Genomic DNA, 20,326 nt, shown 5'->3' with positions numbered 1-20,326 from the left:
ACTTCCTGGCCATGAGGTGAGCAACCTCCTCCACCACGTGCTCCAGCCACGATGTACTGAAACCACAGGCCCCAAAGCAATGGCGCCCAAGACCGTGGGAAAAATCCCTCTGAAACTGTGAACCAAAAAAACCTCCTACTTTGGGGTTATCTCAGGAATTTTGTCACAGTGATTAAAAACAAACACAAAAGGCTTAACTTACTGTTTTCTGGGCAAGGGTCAGGGCTTGCACTCAGATGATTGCTGATTTGACTAAGCACCTCTTCTTGGCATAGCTGGCGACCCAGCTAGTCACTGCACATGCCCGCCCTCCTCCCCACTACTACTTTTGTGCTTCCCTAGCTCCTCACTAGAAATGTCTTCAGAAATCAACATCTTTTGGTGTTGTTGTAGCATTTCCCATACACACCCTAGAGCTCTCTTGATATTGTCAGATTTTCAATTCTAGCATCAATTCCTTTTGTCCCAAACAAGACACTAAGGATAAGCAATAAACTTCTGAAAACAGAGTTTACAATGAGACTAGCCAGGCCCAGAGGAGGAGAAAGGCCTGGCTGAGCAAAGGTCTCCCTCCCTGACACCTGCCTGTCCTGGAGAGCCGGGGTGACAAATGACGTCTGCCTTGACCTGAGCCCCAGCCTCCTGGGCCTGGCCTTCGGCATGTTCCTGGCTGTGTGGGCTGCGGGGTAACCAGCGGAGGAGGGTGAGACGCGGGGAGCAGAGCTCTGGCCTGCTGCATTTAGTGTTCTCATTGTGATTTGACAGGCCATTAAGTTTTACTGCCAAACTTCCTCGTTGGGTTTTTACCATCTGTGTGAGTGCACTTGTTCGCAGTTTTGTGATCTGGCATGGAGGTCTGCACATCAACTCCTCGATCACACTCTCTTTGGGCTGTAGAAATGTTGGTCTCCTGTCAATCCTAAGCCCTCAGATTCCTCTTCATTTAATTAAATGCAATTGCATTTATGATTTTATTACAGATCAGCTATGGCACTTCCCTCAGAACTAGAATTACAATTTTCTAGGGGACCACATTAATCTGTAAAGATCCCTAGTAGCCAGTTCCCTGGGAAGTACCTGGGTTTTAGGTGAGCCTGGCTCCTGCCTTACTGGACCTTGTCTTGGATGGACCAGGAAGAATGGGTTTCCTACAAATACTGTTAGACTCACTGATGCTTGACCACTATGAGGGGCCTCACAGAGACCCTGGGGGTTCTTCCAAGGTTCTTTCTTGCTGTCTAGGCACTAAAGCTGACTCACTGACACAGACATCCCGGGCAGATTCACACACTGATGAACACCTCTGTGCAACCCAGCCCTTCTTCTTGCACAGTGGATCCCCCTGCCCTTATGGAGTGCAAAACGTGGAAAGTATTTAAATTCTTATTTCCAGGCTCCCATCCTAAAGAAATAATCTAACATATGGACAAACACTTATGCATGAAAATGTTCTCTGCAACATGATTTATAATGTGAAATTCAGTGAACTACTCAAACCCTCAACATCATGGTGCTGGTTGAGCAATCTATGGCATCATTATATGATGGAATATTATATGTCCACCAAAAGCATGTACAAAAAGGTGTTTTTAATTACATAAGGAAATATAAGAGAACAATACAGGGAAAGTGTAAAGAAAAAAGATGCATGAGTAAAAGACTACACTCACATGAAAACATCTTCAAGGCCTAGTAATAAGTGAAAAAAAAAATCAGAATCACAGAAAAATAAACAGAGAATAATTATATTCCTTTTTTTGTTTTTTTGTAAGGACAAAAATCCTGTGTTTCAGGTAGAAGTACTGTGGAAGGTGAAAGAAGGCCATGTCAATTTTAGTAATGCCTAATCCCAGGAAAACAGGGGGTGGTTTTCCACTGATTGCACTGGATTCTCATGTACCTCCTGAACCTGGCCCTGACAGCAACGAGGAAGCTGTTAATATTATTCTTAAATTATTTGGACAATTAGAAAAGCAAAAGTGATAGCATGAAGGGTTTATAACGTGACAGTTACACAAACGTATACACATGTTCACAAAAAGGTCAATTTTATTGGACATTAATTTTTAAGAGTTAAAAACAGGGGAAAACATAAGAAAAAAAGACTTGTAAGAATGATGGTTTAAAAATGAAGTGGCTATTTCTGGATAATGGGATTACAGGTAGTTTTATTTCCTTCATCATTTATATTACTCTGTGCCTTTTTGAATTTCTACAAAGATCATATATCACTTTGAGAATTAGATAAAAATAAAGATTTAAAAAAATACCATAAGAGAAAGAAATCTGGAGCCTGACAGGGACCTGCCACCAGACACAGCCCAGCTCCCGGAAGGCAGGCAGGCACAGAGACTTCTTGCACACACCTGCTGGAGGTGAGCTGGGCCAAAGAAAGCATCTCTTCTCAGGCCTGTTGCCCAGGACAAGGGGCAGATGGAGCAGGAGGCGGGTGGGGGCAGAGTGCGTGCCTCCAGTTATCTCCTGCAGCACAGGGCGGAGGACAGGCAGGTGACTCTGGCTCCCTAGCAGCTTCTTCTTAGGCCTCCACACCAGCATAGGTGTTGGTGGGCCTGGTGGAGGGACCAAGCTGCTTCTCAGGGATGCCCTTGGCTCCTTTCAACCCACCCCAGTGATGCTGACCAAGCTGCCACAACCACTGCACCACGTCCTTCCCCAGAAGTGACATGGAAAAGGACAGAAAAAAAACAGCAAGAGAAGAGGAGTAACAGTGGACAATCTGACTTCTCAAACAAAATACCACACAAAGAAAAAAGGTCCCAGGGAATGGCAGCGACCATGGCTGCCCTTTGCAGACCCCACCTTTGTTCTCTGTGTGACGGGAGAACTGGGCCTGGAGCTGCAGACTCCCATGTCCCATGTGCACCAAGGGCCAGGTATGAAGCCTCCCAGACAAAGGAGGGGGGCTGAGCCAGAGGGAGGCTGCTCTAGGGCTGCAGGAGAGGGCTCTGTCACACACAGCACTATGTATGTGGACAAACCCCTCTGGCCTGGCTCCTGGAGGGCCCCTGGGACAAACCTAGTATCTCAATGTGAGCCGGGGCAGGCTGGAGCTAGCCCATGTGGAGGGCCTAGCCTAGTGCTAACCTATGCTTATTATTCACTGATGACCCAGGAGTCCGGTGCACTGAAGAATGCACGTGGACTTTCAACAGATTCACTGAGAAGGAGAGGGAAGGAAGATGAGGAGGCCACAGAGAAGCTGAGCAGGGGAGTGAATGGCAAGAAAGGTGGGGAGAGGGTAAAGGAGCTGGGGGCCAGTGGAAGTCTCAAGATGGGTCCAGCTTCAGCATAGTGAGGATATACAGCCAGGTCCTATGCTTCTTCTGAGGACCCAGGAATGTGCTCCACAGGTGTCCCGTGAAAGTTCTAGGCAGAGAAGCAAGTGATTTGCCTCTGGAACCTTCAGTCGCCAGGGGAGCACCCACCTTGGGCAGGCCCACCTGGGTCAGGAGAAAAGCAGAAGACCCTCTCTCTCCAGGCTTTGCAAATTAGGACCCGTAAAGAAACTAAGTGACTGAACACTTACTACACAAACACAGAGACAACACTGCAAAGACGGTCTGGGGGTTCTCTCTGGAAGTACCAGGAATCATTTTAATTTTCTTCTCCATACTTTCCTATGTTACCCTTTCACAAATGTACATCCGTTACATTTAGAATTAGCTAAGTGTCATAAAAATAAATTCCGCTGTTTATATTGAGCCCCATGATTTCAGTCTGTTGGGGTGTTTTTTTCTGCAACTATTTGGTATTTTACCTGGCTATCCTTTTTCCAACTCCGACCCTTGCAAATCTGAAAGTATGCCATGTTTCTTACAGCTTCAACAAAGCTGCTATCTGAAAACAAAAAGCACTCTCTCTAGCCAGGTCCAGGCCAGGTTCAAGGGCACAGAGGGATGCTCCCCCATAGTGGCACCATCCTGCCTGATTCTCTCCTTTGCTCAGAAAAACAGCAACTCACTCTGGCAAATGTCTTAAGCAAAGTATGCCAGCTCATTCCAGTCACCCTGTTCCGCACACCCAACAGTCCTAAGTAGAATGTAATGGTCTGCACCGTAACAGATCCCAGCCTATTTTCCTAAATCTCCACAACAGTCTGTTCCCAACAGCCTGGGACGGACTGACAACTATAATCCTGTGATTTGCAGAAGTCATCTTTTCTGGCTTGGGAAGCCTGGGATGGCATCATGGGTTTCTGGCCTCCTGAAACTTGTCCTGGTTTCCTGATCACTGTGGGCTTTTTGGAGCATTTCTGCACCAGGTGTAAAGTCCAGCAACAGAGAGCTCTGCTCTCAGCTCTCCATCCTGAACTCTGAATCCCCTTTAAACCAGGTCAAAGAGCATGCTTCCAGATAAGGAGGTGAGCACAGAGAGAAGAGTGTTCAGTGCACAGCCACTGCCATCTGATGCAATGTCATCAGGACATCAACCTCAGCCTTGGCCAGAGGCCTCCCTCTTCACTCCAGGTGAAGCAGAAGTAAACTCACACACACAGAGCCGTGAATGGCCAGGGGACAGTAGACTCACTTGCTTCAGACAGAGAGAGGACGGGGGTGAACTTGTCCCAGGGGACAAGTGAAAACAGCCAGCCAGTATCTGCCTTTATAGCAGGGACAGGGAGACAAGTAGGGTGACTGTGGATTCAACATCAACATCATAGCTTCCTGCAAGGCCTTCTTTCCTCAGCAGCAGCTCTGAGAGTGGCCAGCAGAGCACACATGAGCCAGGGAGGCCACGGCAGCGCAGCCCAGCTGTCCAACAGTGGCAATCTTCCAGGCACCTCTAACCTTGGGGACGACCTCACAAGGCCACAGCAGATCTGGGAGTGACACATTCCAAAGCCTGTTGTTATTGCCTTTAATCAGGAGGGTCCCAAACTGAAGGATCTTTGAAACTTACTTTTTTGAGCCTTTTTCATCTCTTTTCTAGAAACTCAGAAGAACCATAGGAAACACTTTTCCTTTGGATTCTCTTAAGAAGTGAGCACTTCTTAATGAGGAGCTAGGGAAGTCGAGAGTAATAGTATGTTCATGGACAATTCCCGGATGATCCAAATGCATGTGATGCTATGGGGAAGGGCAGAGTGAGCAGGAGCCTGGGGTCAGGAGTTGACCCTGCTCCTCCCAGGTCTCTGTGGCCCCTGAAGTCTGAAGTACAGTACTCATGAGCAGTGGACAAGCTGATATTTCTCTGTGTGACAATCTCCCTATCTACAAAATGGGATTAATCATACTCACTCTGTGGCACCGTGGGTAAGGTGAAACATGACCCTTCTGGAAGTCACTCTGTCATCATCAGTGTGACAACACACAAGTATTAGCATGAGGATCCAATGACATTACAATTTGACACTGATCCATGAAACTTGTAATTCATGTTTGTTTGTTTTGTTCTCCTCCATAATCTCTTACTCACCATCACTGGGCCAAAAAGCTGGCTGGAGGCTACAAGAGAACACACCCCACATGCAGGCCCTGTCCCAGGCTGTGCTGATAGGGCAGCCCAGCTTCTCATCCACGAGGGGCCAGCTCCATCCCTGGGGTGCCATCCCCTTGCTCTCATATGATCCTTGCTCACCCTTCCAGGAGTGGCCTTCCTCCTCTTGGAAATCAGTTTTCCATTCTCCATAGGTGTGGGGAGGACACTGGCCCAGAAAGATCCTGAGCTGCAGGACTTCCAGCCATTATTGCAAGTACATGCTAACTGTGCCAACATACAACTAACGGGCTGAGACGGAAACCAGGTGAAGCAAAAAGAAGGCAGTCTAGAGTTGGGTGATCGGAGGCTCCAGCTGGCCTCGTGATGCCTGCTCAGCTACCCGTCAAGCACAGGCCCTCTCTGTGCCTTGGTTCCCCAGCCCAGGAATGAGAAGGGTCAGCTACTGCTCTAGGTAGACTCTTAAGACCACTTCCCATCCTGACTCCTCCATTTCATGCTGGTGTGGACGAAGCCCAGGCCTGCAGGTGGTGGAGCCTCACTGAGCTCTAGCTCAGGGATACCTGTGGCCTGATCAGGACTTCAGTACGGTTCTGAAGTTAATGCAGGGTGGGGATCCTGCCTGTCTCCATTGCATCCCCGGCTTAGCACTGTTCCTGGCATCCAACGTTAAGTGCCCGCTAGACCTGGGTCCCAAAGCAGCACGCCCATGCTACTCTGCAGGGTGGAGGGGGCAGAGGGGAGAGCAGAGTTCCACTCACATGGGGCGTGGAACATGACGAGGACAGAGGAGTGTTCCTTCACAAACTGGTCAAAGTCTTCATCGGTCAGGTGATAAACGGAGCCGCCCTCATCTGCCCAGGGAGTCTCGGGGACCTGGGGCTGTGGCGGGTGCGGACTGGAAGACCAAAAACAGGCAGAGCTCAGAGCAAGCCCGGGGCCTGAGAAGCCCTTACAAAATCCAGCCCTCTGGACACAAAGCTCCCACTGGGTTGGCATGTCCCATGCCAGGGGCTTGGCCTTTAACATGCCAGAAACTGGCCCTGGCGGAGGAGTCATGGAATGAGTGGCATGGCCTGCCCACCTCCAACTTCCCTTGAGAGTCCCAGAGAGGTCCTTAGCTCATACCCTGGTACAAATAGTGGCTTTCAGCTATCGCTCTGTAGGCAGTTCAGGAAATCTCACTTCCTCCCAGGAAGTGGGGGGCTTGTTAGCTTTCTCAAGCTATTGCGAAATATCAGCAAACTGGCAAAAATAAACATCAACAGTGGAGAGTGTGACCTTTGGAAAAGCTCCCTGTTGTGCTCAGTACTCCCCCGCAGGGTGGGGGTAGAGGGTGGACAGGGGAGATGGAGGGAGGTGGCTGTGTGCAGTGGTTGAGGAGGAAGGAAAGTGGCCAGGTGTATGAGAAAGATGAAATCCAGGTTGGGAGAAGAAGCTGCTATGGGGGTGCAGGGGTGACCACTGACCAGCCTGAGGGAGAGAAGGCTGGGGTATCTAACTGTGACAGTGTCCACACCACCTCCCTCATCCTTCCAGAGGCCAAGAACAAACTTATGCAGTTCTCCCAGAGCCCAAATCAATGCCACCACTCATTAGCTGCAAAACCTTGGGCCGCTGCCTGACCTGTCAGGTGCCCATCCCCATAGTATGTAACCACACGCTGATATCTGCAAGGGAAAAGGCTCCCAGTGCCCTCCCTTGCTTGGGATCCCTGCTGCTTTACTGCCACAAGCACCTTTGCCAAAAAAGCACCTTAAATGCAGTTTTGAAAAAACCCTTTAGTATGACAAATGTGAAAAGACAACCACTGCTTCCTGCCCGTGAGGGCTGATGGTAGGAAACATCTTAAAGTTCCAGCGCTCAGGGCTGGAGAATTCATCCAAGAGAGCAGCAGGGCTCACACCACAGAGCCTGCCAACACCCCACGCCCCCACAGCAAAGCCTGGGTTTGGATGTTACCTTCGGAAGCCCACACTGGTGCTTCTGACTGGGTCCCACCGGCAGCCCCAGCCTCCCCGGTCCCAAGAGATGGAAAGTGGTAGGAAGATGGCAAACCATCTCAGGCCACGCATATCCAATGTTAGATGGAACTGGTGGCAAAAATCAAGCTTCAGAATGAGTCACCAGCCAGACAACGGTCCCAGACCACACCATGGAATCCAGCTTCTTACTCCTGGATTCAAACCACGAACCCCTCAACCACCAATTCCACTAGGGAACTCATCTTTAAGAACACCTGCACACACACACACTTACGTGAACTGGAAGGTATTTACTACAGATTATTTGTCATGGCAGAGACTGGATACAACCCATAATTCACAGGTAGGGAGGGGACAGGTAGGGTAAACTGAGGTCCAGTCCAACAGTGGAGGGCTGAGCACTGAAGGAAGAACCAGGACTCACTCTGTATAATGACATGGACAGACTGCTGGACATGGACGGAATGGTCTATGATTTATTAACTCACATAAAAACAGGAAGACAAAATAAACTCATATTTGCTTGCATCTGCATAAGGACTTTCAGAACAGACAAGAAATGAGTTGAAGTTGTTACCTTTAAGTGGTGGGAGGAGAATACAACAGAGGAAATGGGTGGAAGAGAGGCTTTTTGATGTATACTTTGTAAGTATCTTTAAAAAGTTTTTTTATTATGTTAATGTAATCTATTCAAAAATCAAAATAAATTTTTAAAAAATTCAGCAAGAGAATAAATACAAGATGGAGAAGCTGTGACTTGGTCGGGTCACACATGTATGAAAGAGCCTAAGATATATGTGGTTAAACATGGAGGAGAATGTACCCCAAACCACCAAAGTGACAGTATAGTTGTTGTTTTTTAAAAATATGAATCCTCTAGAGTACAAAATACAAAGCAGAAAAGGGTATAAAAGATACCAGCACAATGTAAGAAGTTAAGAAATCAACTTCACAACGGGAGGCAGAAAAGTGAGGTACTGGGTGGGGAGAGTGAGGACAGGGCCCAAGGACCACAGTGATGCACAAAGATGAGGGCCCCCAAGGACCCAGAGGCACCAGGCTCAAAGCAGAGCTGCAGCCCCCTCTGAAAACAGATGTCACTAAACTTGGAGCAGTCAGACCCCAGGTCCTGGGAAGCACCTCACTCCCACCCAACAGATGACCAGAAGTTTACTGTCCATGGAGTCTGCAGAGTGGGTGGAGGTAAGAAAACGTGCTGGAAAGAGCAAGTGAACAAAGATCTGAGCCCAGAGCACTGCCCTCCACCGTGGGCCTCCACAGAGGCCCTTTACTTTTTGAATCCAACACACAGTAGATGCCCAATAAATACTTGAGAGAAAAGTGGTTAAAGGAATGGCGGATGTTTAATTTGGAAAACATGAGAGAACACATGGGCTATCTTCAACCATTTCACACTGCCTTCAAGAGAAATTCTGGTTTTCTATGGCCCCAAATTGAGCATCAACACCAACAAGTAGATGCACCAGAGAAGGAAACATCAGCTCAGCATAAGCTAAGATCCACTCAGCAGGAGCTCAGAGGAGAGAGGGACAGAGAGCAGAGTGGGAGTGACAAGACCTGGTCGGGTCTGACTTCCTCTGCTCACTAGCTCCAGGAGCTCAGGCAAGCAAACTGGACTTCAAATGTCTGCAGGACGGTGTGTGTGTGTGTGTGTGTGATCCTTCCTTCATTTGCCTCTCAGGTTAGGCAGAGAATGCATGCGAGCTGCTTTGTAAATCTGTAAAATGCTACCCAAGTGTTCCTAGATATCATACATGACCTTATCCATAAGAATTGTCCAATATGGATGCAACCTTAACACAAGGCAAAGGGGATGGAGGAAATGAAAGCATTCAGAGGGCACTGCTGGGGGTTTCATGACTTCTCCAAGCCCTTCCAGGCCTCTGACTGCTGTCACATGATCTGTGGTTTGGGGAGGGCAGCTGTCTCAGGCTCTCTAGCACTGAGGACCACACACCAGTTCCTCATCTCAGGGAGGTACACGTACATAGATGGGAAGATTTGACTAGGAACACTGTAAGGCAAGAATACTTCATGTCCATTAAGCTCTGGTTGGCTTAAGAATACACAGCAGAAACGTGGCTAGGCCAAAGCACGTAGCCGCTCCTGTGTCCCCTACCTGCCTTCCTAGTCCAACCCAAAGCAGGGACAACTGGCACGATCAGGGTGTTTGCTCCAGGACCTCACGTACTGGGGCATCAGGACTGACTCCTGACCTGCATCTCTCCATGCCACCCACCACATTACCTGGTAGAGAGAAGAATGTAGGTTCTTCTCTCCTGGGCTTTTATTAAGTCATTTGGAAAGTGAGCCAGGCTGGATTCACCTTTGGCCTTCTATGCGTGGCCTCATAAGCCCTGAGTGGCTAAAGGCCAACAGAGAGGCCCAGGGAAGGTGAGATCATTACCACCTGCCAGGACTGTGAGGGGAATCTGATAAAGACTTAAAATGAATGGGACAGGGAAAACCCACACATACAGCTGGGTATACGTGGAGGAAAAACCCAAAAGGAAATTCACCAAGATATTACATTGCTTTGGGTAATGGGGCAGGAGATTTTTTTTTTTCCTCTTGGTTGCACTCTACTTTAGAGATTTTCTATAATAAACTTGAAATATCCTTAAAATTAAAAAAGACTTTAAAATCAAGCCTGTGAGTAGCACAGTGACATCACCAACCCCTGCCGGGGCATGAGGGCAGGCAGCTCTCAGGATGCCCCATTGGGCGGCAGGCTGCAGTCGACCTTCAGCATGGCTGACCTTCATGTGTGCCTCAACACAGGATTTGTGGGTGGCCAGGAGGGGCTATAGGGACCCCACATACCATATCCCTTCCTTCCCTGAAGGTATCCACATCTCTTCCCCTCAGACTATGGATGAACCTGACGTAAGGAACAGGGGCTCCTTCCCACTAGAGAGGAAAGGGAGGAGGGAAGTGGGAGGTAGGAGGTGGAGAGGGGCCGGTCCAGGCAGGTGGCCCTGCAGTTCAGGAAGGCCAGAGCAAGGTCTGTGGGGAGCTGGGTGTGGGTACAGGGAGGAGAGAGTGGGAGGACAGGGTGGCATGCTCCAGTTGGGAGGTCATAACCTGTCTCAGAAACTCCACTGATGTGTTCCCCTTGTCTGGGGCTAGCAAGCAATTCTGAACACTTAAAAAAAAAAAACAGAAAACCAGACCTTATCCTTCCAAAGATATGAGGGTGTTTTGAAACCAGGAAAGGTTAGAGAAGGGGGAGGGAAGCAGACAGATTTTTATGCTCTGGTGACAAATGAGATTGCTATTTGTTGAAACCTTCTCCCAAAGCAGAGTGAGATATGTCTGGCTGGAGGAGAGGACATGCTTATTATCAAATGAAAAAGGAAAATAGGAAAGCGAAGGCCAGATTGAGACAATGAATACATGATAATGGGGAGCAGCCTTCTCAGGCAGAGGCTGAAAATAAGGTAGCCGATGGGGACAGAGATGTGAAAATCCTTCAGAGAAATAAAAAATGCTATGCAAACGTGGGACTGCAAGGATGCGTCATCCTCCAGGCCCTGGGGAGTGGGGAGAGCAGCAGACCGAGGTTTTCAACCTTTAGGTATCCAACAGTTGTTTCCATGGGGCATTAAAAAATTTTTTTAATACAAAATCCAACCTTTTTACCATTGTGAAAATACATATGTTGAACTCCCTATCTTTCGCTAACTAATTATTTAACTCTGGGATTTGCACAGTAGGTGCCCAAAGTAAGAGTGTCAATAAGCACCCCAAAATACTAGCAACTGGGGAAGGCAGGGGACTCGGGACAGAACTCAGTGGAGGCTGAGCTGGATGGTGGAGAGCCACCTCCATGGGGAGTGGGATCAGCTCTAGGACCTCAGGCAAGCTGCTCTCCCACAGTGCCTCAGTGCTCTCAATGCAAACTGAAGGTCTCTAAGACCTGCCTCACCACCTGGCTATGAGGTTTAAATAAGTGCTTAGAATAGTGTCAGCCACAAACTGGAGCACTCAAAACATTAGCTGTTATGATAGGCGAGAACAATCAAAGGGGTGATCAGGACACAGGATGATGGGGCTCCAGGTGAGGGCTGGTGCCAATGAGTGGTGGGATCTGGTATTCAGTGGTTCTAATTATATTCTAAACCAGGGAGGGCACACCGCAGCAAAGCAGGGTCTGGAGGGGTGGGGGGCCGAAGGCAAAAGGTAAAGTCTGAGGCACTGAGAATATTTCTTAATAGCGTCATAGTATTTAATACACTGTTGTGTTTGAAATAAATGTTCAAGTGAGAATTCTATTTTCAGAGAGACCATTAGTGGAACTTTTCTCAAATCTGATATCCTGGGGGAGAAATGCCTCTATCCATCAGATAATGTGTGGCAGGGAACAGATTCAATTTGAAACGTGGAGCCCAGCATCATGGCATACACCTGCAATCCCAGCAGCTCTGGAGGCTGAGGCAGGAGGAGCAAAAGTTCAAAGCCCAAAGTTCAAAGCCCAGAGTTCAGCAACTTAGTGAAACCCTAACTCCCTCCTCCTGTCTGTTGCCCTAAGCATCTCAGCAAGACCCTGTCTCGAAATTGAAAAAAAATAAATAAAATTAAAAAGGCTGGGGATGTGGCTCAGTGGTTCCATCTCCAGTACAAAAACAAATGAAAGTGGGAAGACTTCGGAAAGCCCTTGACTAATCTAAGAGCGCTGAAAGGTTTAGATGGCCCCATCCCAACTCCTGGTCACGCAGAAGAGGGAGAGGGGAGACATATTCTGACCAGCATCTGATCATCACAGGCCCAAGGCATTCCAAGTCCTCCCAACTCCTGTAGTCCAAACCCTTCTGATCCACCCCTGAGAGACTGGAGCTGTGACCACCCGCGCAGGCAGCACGATGAATCTCCTTCGCTTCCTCACTCTCTTCCCGCAGAGCCCCGTGACTGAGAAGCCACCTCAGGCTCCCTCCCTCTGGCTGCACACCCTCTGACCCGAAGGCCTGACTTACTTCTTCAGCCACTCCACGATGTCCTCGGCTGTGGACCCGTAGTTGTCATACTGGAACAGAAAACGGCCTTTCCTGAGAAACATGGAGAAACAGCGTGGCTCAGCCGGGGGACGTCAACGCCATCAGGGAGGGGGCAAGCTCCAGAAGGGAAGCAGGGGACTTACTCGAAATAGCAGATGGTGGGGTAGCCACGAACGTTGTACTCCTCCTTGATGTTTTCAAACTCAGAGGGGTAGACGTTCATCCCGGCCAGCACCTGGAGGGAAGGCAGATGGAACTAGCCCACCCTCTGTACCCTCGTCCTGTCTGTGCCTAAACACACTGTGTGTGTATGTGTCCATTCCATAAGAGAGATGGGACAAACTCTCAGACTGAAGAACCACCAGGGCCACTAGAGAGCCAGGCTGGCTAGCCATCTGGGACTAACAATGGAGAGCCCTGGAAGAGTCAGGCTTCTGTGTCCAAGTGCTGCACTCCATACAGCTGCTCCTTCATGCCTGCCCTGTAGGGTGGCCATGCTTGAGGAAAAAGCAGTCCTGAGAGCCGAGGAAGAAACCTGGCCTTGCTACTGAGTTCAAGCAGGACCTGGAGTGGGGCTATGCCACCCAAATGCATTGTATATCTTTCTGTCTGCCTTTGTCAACTCAGGCTGTGCCCTTCTCCTAGGTTATGGATTAAGTGGCTTTCAGACACCACTGAGCTCAGTACAAGTCCCTCAGATACATCCTACATATCTCAAAGCCATCCTCAGTCCTTACACTTGACACATGACGTTCTCAGAACTCATGGCTCAGATGTGGTCAAGGGGACTGAGTGGTTCTCAGGTACAACATGAGAAACAAGGTATCCGTGTCTACCTCTCCTTCCTTCAGATTTTGCCATGCCTCCCTAACTCCCTCCTCCTGTTTGTGACGGTCACCCTCATCTTGGCTGACCATAACCACAGAAGCCAACAAGTTCTGGTTCCAGGGTTCCACCTGGCTAACACCCCAGAATTGGAAAGAGTAGCTTTTAGAAACTATGTTACTGACATGGGGCTAAGTACTAAGAACAACCCAGAATACAACACCCCTGAGATTCCTCCCTTCCTGCAACAGGTCCCTTCTTCTCTAGGGCTGGGTGAGGCAGCAGGACTTGGGAATCTCTTCTTAAAGGGAACATCCCTAGCATGGACAGACAGGGGAGAACTGTCCACAGAGCAGGGTGGCAGAGAGGCAAGGGGAAAGGAAGTTCCAAAGGGCCAACAGCAATCACAGCACAAGAGAAGCAGCCCATGAAGCTCAATCTCACCATTTCCAATACATAAGGACACACAGGAAGAGAAAGGAACAACTGGTTTCAGTGGACAATGTACCAGAAGACAAGACCTGGGCAAGTCACCCTGCGCAAGGTTCCTTGTCTGGAATATGAGGATAATGATATAGTCACAGGGCTTGTAAGAGAATGGAATGAGATAACCCGTGTCAACAGCTTTAGCAAAGAACTAGTGTTCAGTGACCATCAAGGTCCTTACTTCCTATAAATTTTCCTGGTGATGAAGACCATATGTGCCTCTGGTCTCTCTGTCCCCAGAGGCATATGGATATGTCTTTCCAACTGTTTCAAGTACCTAACACAATGCCTGGCATACAGCAGGCACATAATAAATGCTTGCTAAATCACTGATTTGTTTTTTCCCCAGGCTATTTTAGGATGCTGCAAAGAATAAAGGGAGAACAAACCTGAAACAGAACTTACTAGAAGCCCTGGAGCCCTCTAAAAGCCATCCTGCTCATTTCCCGATTGATTCAGCCTGTTCCAGTAATATTTGTCTACTTTAAAGTTCTTTTTTTCTGTCTAATTGATCTCCCTTGCGTCAGTGCACATTCACTGTAAGATTAATCGTACACATCCTCCTCTTTCATTACATCAGTTCCCTGCACAAAAACCTTCAAATCCCATTGAATATAGGCTAAAATCCAACTCCATACTCAGCCCATATGGTCCCAATCTCATTTTTTTAATCCGTTTTTACAAAACTCTTCCTTGTATACCTGCTAAGGTCTCAATTTTTTATTTATCTGGGAAGAAGACAGCCCGAGATTTCTGCACAGAAAGGAAATTGGACCTCTGCCTTTTCAGGCCCTGTGAAGCTCAGCAGCAGCTGGGAGCAGGGGCTCAGGGCTTAGGACTAACTCCTGGGGTGGAGTCCTGACTCCCCACTTGGCAGACTCATCTCCTCCTTGGACAAGTCACAGTGCCTCTTTGCCCTCAGCTTCCTCATCTGCAGCCACCATGTGCTTGTGGAGAAGATTAACTGAGATAATGTGAATAAACAAATAAGGCATCTTTTTTTGTTGTTGCATGTATATGTGTGTGTGTGTGTGTGTGTGTGTGTGTGTGTATATATATAACTAAAGATTGAACCCAGGGCCTTGCATATGCCAGGCAAGTATTCCACTGCTGAGTAACACCCTGGCCTACAAGCAAAGCATCTTTAACACTCCAGAAGAATTAGTTTTTTATTACCACTACTAAGAGCCTCTATGGTTCTTCCCACAGTTCCAGAACACACACACGGTTCTTGCCTGGCCCCCATTCTGTGCTTTCTGGTCCCCTTCCTAAGGATACCTGTTCCCCAGCTCTTGGGTACCACTCAAGACTCATCCATGCCTTACGGCAAATCAAATCTCACCTCCCTGGGAAGCCTTTCCACATCACCATTGCTTGGGGTGACTCTTCATTCTCTTGAGTTTCTGTAGGACTTCTGTGTGACTTTGGAGGCACTGGTTAGTTAATGAGATATACATTTTTTGAACAACTATGCATACTTTTTGGAGTTGGAGTTTTTGAAGCCATGTGAGGCAAAATACCTGGTCTTTAGTCTAAGGCAAATTTAAGGTCACAACCCCTAAGCTAACACACGTGTGTGGGGTTGTACGGCTGGCACACCTGACATGTTCTTTTTTACTTTCAGCCCTCAGCCAGGATGAATCATGGAAGCTACATGATGCAGGGAGCACGTGAGCTTTTCCCAAGGGAAAACGGAGGCAAGACAGTGTGGCCCAAAATGTGGACAACATTTCCACCTAACTGAACTGTGGGAGAAGGACAGAAAGGAGAAGGACAGAAGGCTGAGCAAGTTAGCTGGGGGCAGGGGACATTATTCTGGAAAAGGCTTTAGCTGCCTATGAAATTGGGATTCTATTCAGGAGGTGATGGAGTGCTACTAAGGTCTAAGTAGTGCAGCTTTTATTACCCGGCTGCTTTTATTTAAGTCATTGTCCTTCTGTATATGGGTGGGGCACAGTTCCACCCCTTCCCCAAATGTCAAGAGCCACCTGTGAAACATGCAAATTAAGATACAAAATAAATTCATTACTTGTAAAAAAAAAAAAAAAAAGTGAATAGCCGAGATCAGCATGGAAGCCCACTGAGTGGGAGAGTCTGGTATCTGAGAACTTGTACAGCGGCAAGCCTGCTGTAGGATGGCCCAAATACATGTGAACTCCCACCCAGCTCTGCCAAAGGTCTGGCACAGCACCTGAGATGGGTGTGGCCTGACAAGATGCCAATCAACCTGTTGACTCCAAGACATCATGAAGCAAGACTCCACCCCTAAAACCTTATCCCTGCCTTTCACATACCCCCTTAAATAAACAACCAGAGCCATTTTTTTAGCTGTTCTCTTCCAGCTCCTGTGTGGACTGAAAAATCCTATCAGGCACTCTGCTTTGAAAATCTATTCTCTGCCTCTTATTTCTTCACTAATTACTCCAGACTTTATTTTCTCAGGTGGCTTATCCCCTCTTGAGCAGGAAACATTACCCTGGTGAGGTGCTGGCCTCCTTGCGACACCTCAAGATACTCAAATCCTCAGATGCTCAAGTCTCTTACTAAAAATGGAGCAGCATTTGCACGGAGCCTAAGCAGATTCCGCCATGTGCTTTAAATCATCTCCACGCTAATACGGAATACAAAGTAAATGCCATATAAACAGTTTTGATGCTGTATTGTTTAGGGAATAATGACAAGAAAAAAAAAAGTGTGTACATGTTCAGTAGAGAGGCAATCTCTTTCCATATTTCAACCCACGGTTGATTGAATCTATGGATGCAGAAACACACATAGGTCTGACTCCACAAAGGACCAGCTATGTAGGGGGAAGTTGTCGGGTAGGGAGACAAGTCAGAGTCAGAGCCTTTGACAACCAGTGTGCCTAAACAGAGCCTGAGCCAGGATGGTGGGCAGGGGCAAGAAGGACGTGAGAGGAGAGATGCTTGATGAGGCCACAACACAGGACTTGCTCTTGCAGAAGCCTGGGCGACTCAGAAGGGGACTTGAAGGGAAGCTGGCAATAGTGGTCTGAGGGAAAGATGCTGAAGTGTATTTTAGATATCCTGCATTTGGGACAAAGAGGGAAAAAATCTGGACTGATGTTAAGCAAGCTGTCATATGTGGTACTGGAGCTTAGGGGAAGAACTTGGGCTCACCAGAGCTACATTTTGCTGAAGCTATGGACAGAGATAATTTTTCTGAGGGACAGACCATAGTGACAAGGAAAGCATGGTGCCAAGGGCCCATGTTCCACATGCCAGAAAGAGAAAGCAGAGTCTTGGAGCATCCCCACCCAGTGAGTGGGAGGAATGGGTTCAGGCCAGCGGGTGGAGGGTCAGTCCTCTATATCTATCACATGCTCCATAGGCCACAGAGCTGTTCCTACACATGGGCACCTCACAACAACCTAGCAAAAGGGCAGGGTTGGCATTTATCAGCCCCATTTCACAGATGGGGCAATGGAGGCTCCAAGGCAGAGGAGCTTGCCCAAGATCTCCCAGCTGGTTGGCAAAAGCCAGCACAAGAATCTGATCTACACGAATCTGTCACCAGGACTGCTCCCTTTCCCAGTTTGCACCCAGGCTGGTCCACTGTGGCCAAGGTGAACAAGAGACCAGGCAAAGCTCCGAGGCTCAGCATGGACATGGATAATGGTAAGGCTGGGGAGAGGAGGCAGACAGGAATGGGGCTCCTTCTGAGGGCTGCCGAGACAGGGAGCAGCTCAGCCGGGGACGAGGATGTCAATTAGCAAGCAGTGGGGAGGACAGACGCGATGACTCACCAGACATCAGTGACAGCCAAAAAGAGGCAGATCTGAATCTGGAAATGGCAAAGGCCGCTCATCCCTGACCTGGCCTGGCTTCTTTCTTATGACATCACCACATTGGATACCTCCCAAGAAACCTGTAGAGGAGGAAGAATTCTGACCTTTGCCACAAACGCAGCCAGCCAAAAAGGGCTCAAAGATGATGGAGACGAACAGAGGACAGGAAGCTTGAAGCTGGCTGGGTTTCAGTGCTGCGAAGGGGCGAGTGTTTGATTCCTGGGGAATAGCAGCCCATCTGCAAGCCAGGCTGTGCTGTGCATGTGAAGACAGAAAGCAATCAACACCTCTGGTCGCCAGCCCCTCCAGCCCTGGGGAGCTGCTGCTTTACCATGAGCCCTGGCCCCCGGAAACCTCCTAAAGCAAGTGGTACCCATGGTGGCCAGGTGCCTTCCCCTTTTATGTATCTGGGAAGGGTTAGAAAAAATTTTCCTAAAAAACCTAAAGGAAAAATGGAACAAAATAAACCTCAAGCAATGATACACAAGCAAGGAAACATGAGTTCACAACACAGATGTCTTGAGCACAGGCAACCAAGCCCTGGCCACTGCTGGCTTCAAACAAGCCTCCTGACTCCTGCAGCATCATCCAGCGACCTTGAAGGAGCACCTTTGCACCTCTAGACTGAGGCCCAGGCATGACAGCAGCTCCTCTGAGCACAAGTGCTCTTCAGAGCCGACCTTGCAAAAGAGGTTGGCGTGAACCCGAGGCCCACAGGAAGGTCCCAGTCCCAAGAACTTCCTTCCCCCATGTCCCTGTCCTTAAATACTAAAGATCTGGATTCCCTTAAGAGAGGAGAACGGGGCTGGAGTACAGCTTGGTGGTAGAATACTAACCTGGCATGCACCAGGATCCGGGTTCAAGCTTTAGCCCACAATACAAAACAAAATGCCAGAAGCCAGACATCACTGTACATAAAGCTTAAAATAAAAATACCCATGAGAGATAAACCACACCTTTGTTCCTCCATCACATGTTCACCTCCTGGGAACATGGCACTGTGCTATGTACTGAAGAAGGAGACGTGACTCAAACCCAGCCCCTACACCCAGGAAGGTCACATGTCATAATTAGTATCCCACAATGAAGAGTGTGATATGGAACAAAAGCTAGGACGGATGCACCTGGCCGAGCACATTAGACAAGCTCTGTGGCAGCAGGGGAGGGCGCCCAGAAGAAGACTGAGTTTGGCAGCAGATGCAGCACCGGCTAAGGATGGTCCATAAGTGGCATGTGATTGGCATCAAGTCCTCTTCTGCTTTGATGGGGCTGGCTGGGATAATTCACGATCTGATTTGGGGCTGGAGCTATTTATCCAACAGCCCCACAGAGTTTGGAACTCAAGCCGAGCAGTTTTCTGCACAGGCAGGGAGAACACAGTGGGTAATTAAGTCTTTTCTCCAGGCTAAATAATCTTAAAATATGGTATCTATTGAGGCACCAAAAATGTGCAGTGGAATTTCCCCAGAGTGATACGCCTGCCCCAAGGCCAAACATCTCCAGGCAAACTTCTAAAAATTCATTAGTGAGAAGCAAGCAGGACCCTGGTGTTGCCCCAAAATGAGGTCAAAAGAGAAAGCACCGGTTCTCTGCAAGCCAGTTTTTCAGTTGGCTAGTGGCCATCCCCACATCCAGATGCTGTCACTTAGATTTCACAAGTTCCCTTGGAGTTAATCACCACTTCATTTGATCCCTAAGGATCATGATGCAATTTCAAGACCTCAGATCTCTTTAAATGGGACTTGGGCCAGCCCCACTGAGATGGCCTCTGACACCCTTCCACGAAAGGTGTATGGATCTTTTCATGCTCCAAGAGGAGCCATTCTGTTGCCACCAAAAGAAAGCATGCCACTCAGGGTAAGTATAAAAATAAATAGACATCTATCAAAAATAATTGGAGGCAAGATTTCAAAGAGATATTTGCATATCCAAGTTCCAGTGCAATCATTATTCACAACAGCCCAGAGCTGGAAGCAACCCAAATGTCCATTCACGTGAATGGATAAAGACGAATGAATCCAGAAAGTGTGGCACAGATAAACAGTGGAATATTCTTTAGCCTTAAAAAAGGAAATCCCGTCACCTGCTACAACCTGGATGAACCTTGGTGATAGTATGCTAAGCAAAATAAGCTAGTCACAAAAGGATAAATATTTTATGACCATTCATATGAGGGATCTAAAATAGTCAAAGTCCTTGAAAAAAAAAAAAGTAGAAAGGTTTTTATAAGGCTGGAGGTAGGGAGGGAAGGGGAATTCATGATCCATGGATAGAGAATTCAGTTTTGCAAGATGAAAAACTTCTGGATGTCTGCTTCACAATGATGTAAGTATACTTAACATCACTGAACTGTATACTTAAAAATAGCTACGTTGTCAGTGAAATAGTGCTCGTCACAGTAAAATAAATAAATAATTGGGCACATAGCACAGAAGAAAAAACCTGGCAGAGACAGGACAGCAGAGAGCACCCAGTGATTGATCCTCAGCCCTCCTGGGTGAGGCCTAAACTTCCTTCTGTCTCATGAATACCTGGCCTTCTCTGTACCATCCTGGTTGCTCTGACTTCTCTGATGGCCTCAATGGCTCCTCTCCCTGTCCCCTAAAGATGGGCATCTCCAGTGCACACCTATCTTCAACCACTTCCCGCCCTCCCTCCTTCAGGAATCGCCTGCGTGCTGGGTTCCTAGCTCCCCTTCCGGGTTTGCCTCTTTCTTTTCTGCTTTCTGTGGTTCTTTTCATCAAACTGGA

General features: G+C 48.2%; 1 protein-coding gene across 1 annotated transcript in view; it reads right to left on the bottom strand.

Annotated features, from left to right (window-relative positions):
• Pdia5 (protein disulfide isomerase family A member 5) overlaps nt 1-20,326 on the bottom strand; it is an 89,254-nt gene that overhangs the window by 21,237 nt on the left and 47,691 nt on the right. The window contains exons 9-11 of the mRNA XM_026394566.2: nt 12,601-12,692; nt 12,437-12,508; nt 6,219-6,355 (exon numbers count right to left, since the gene is read on the bottom strand). Coding sequence (XP_026250351.2) covers nt 6,219-6,355; nt 12,437-12,508; nt 12,601-12,692 — 301 coding nt within the window. The remainder of the gene's footprint in view (nt 1-6,218; nt 6,356-12,436; nt 12,509-12,600; nt 12,693-20,326) is intronic.

Source organism: Urocitellus parryii, chromosome 2 (assembly GCF_045843805.1).
Source record: "Urocitellus parryii isolate mUroPar1 chromosome 2, mUroPar1.hap1, whole genome shotgun sequence".
Taxonomy (NCBI): domain Eukaryota; kingdom Metazoa; phylum Chordata; class Mammalia; order Rodentia; family Sciuridae; genus Urocitellus; species Urocitellus parryii.
The sequence above is the reverse complement of the archived record's forward strand: the minus strand, read 5'-3'. Positions and strand labels throughout refer to the sequence as shown.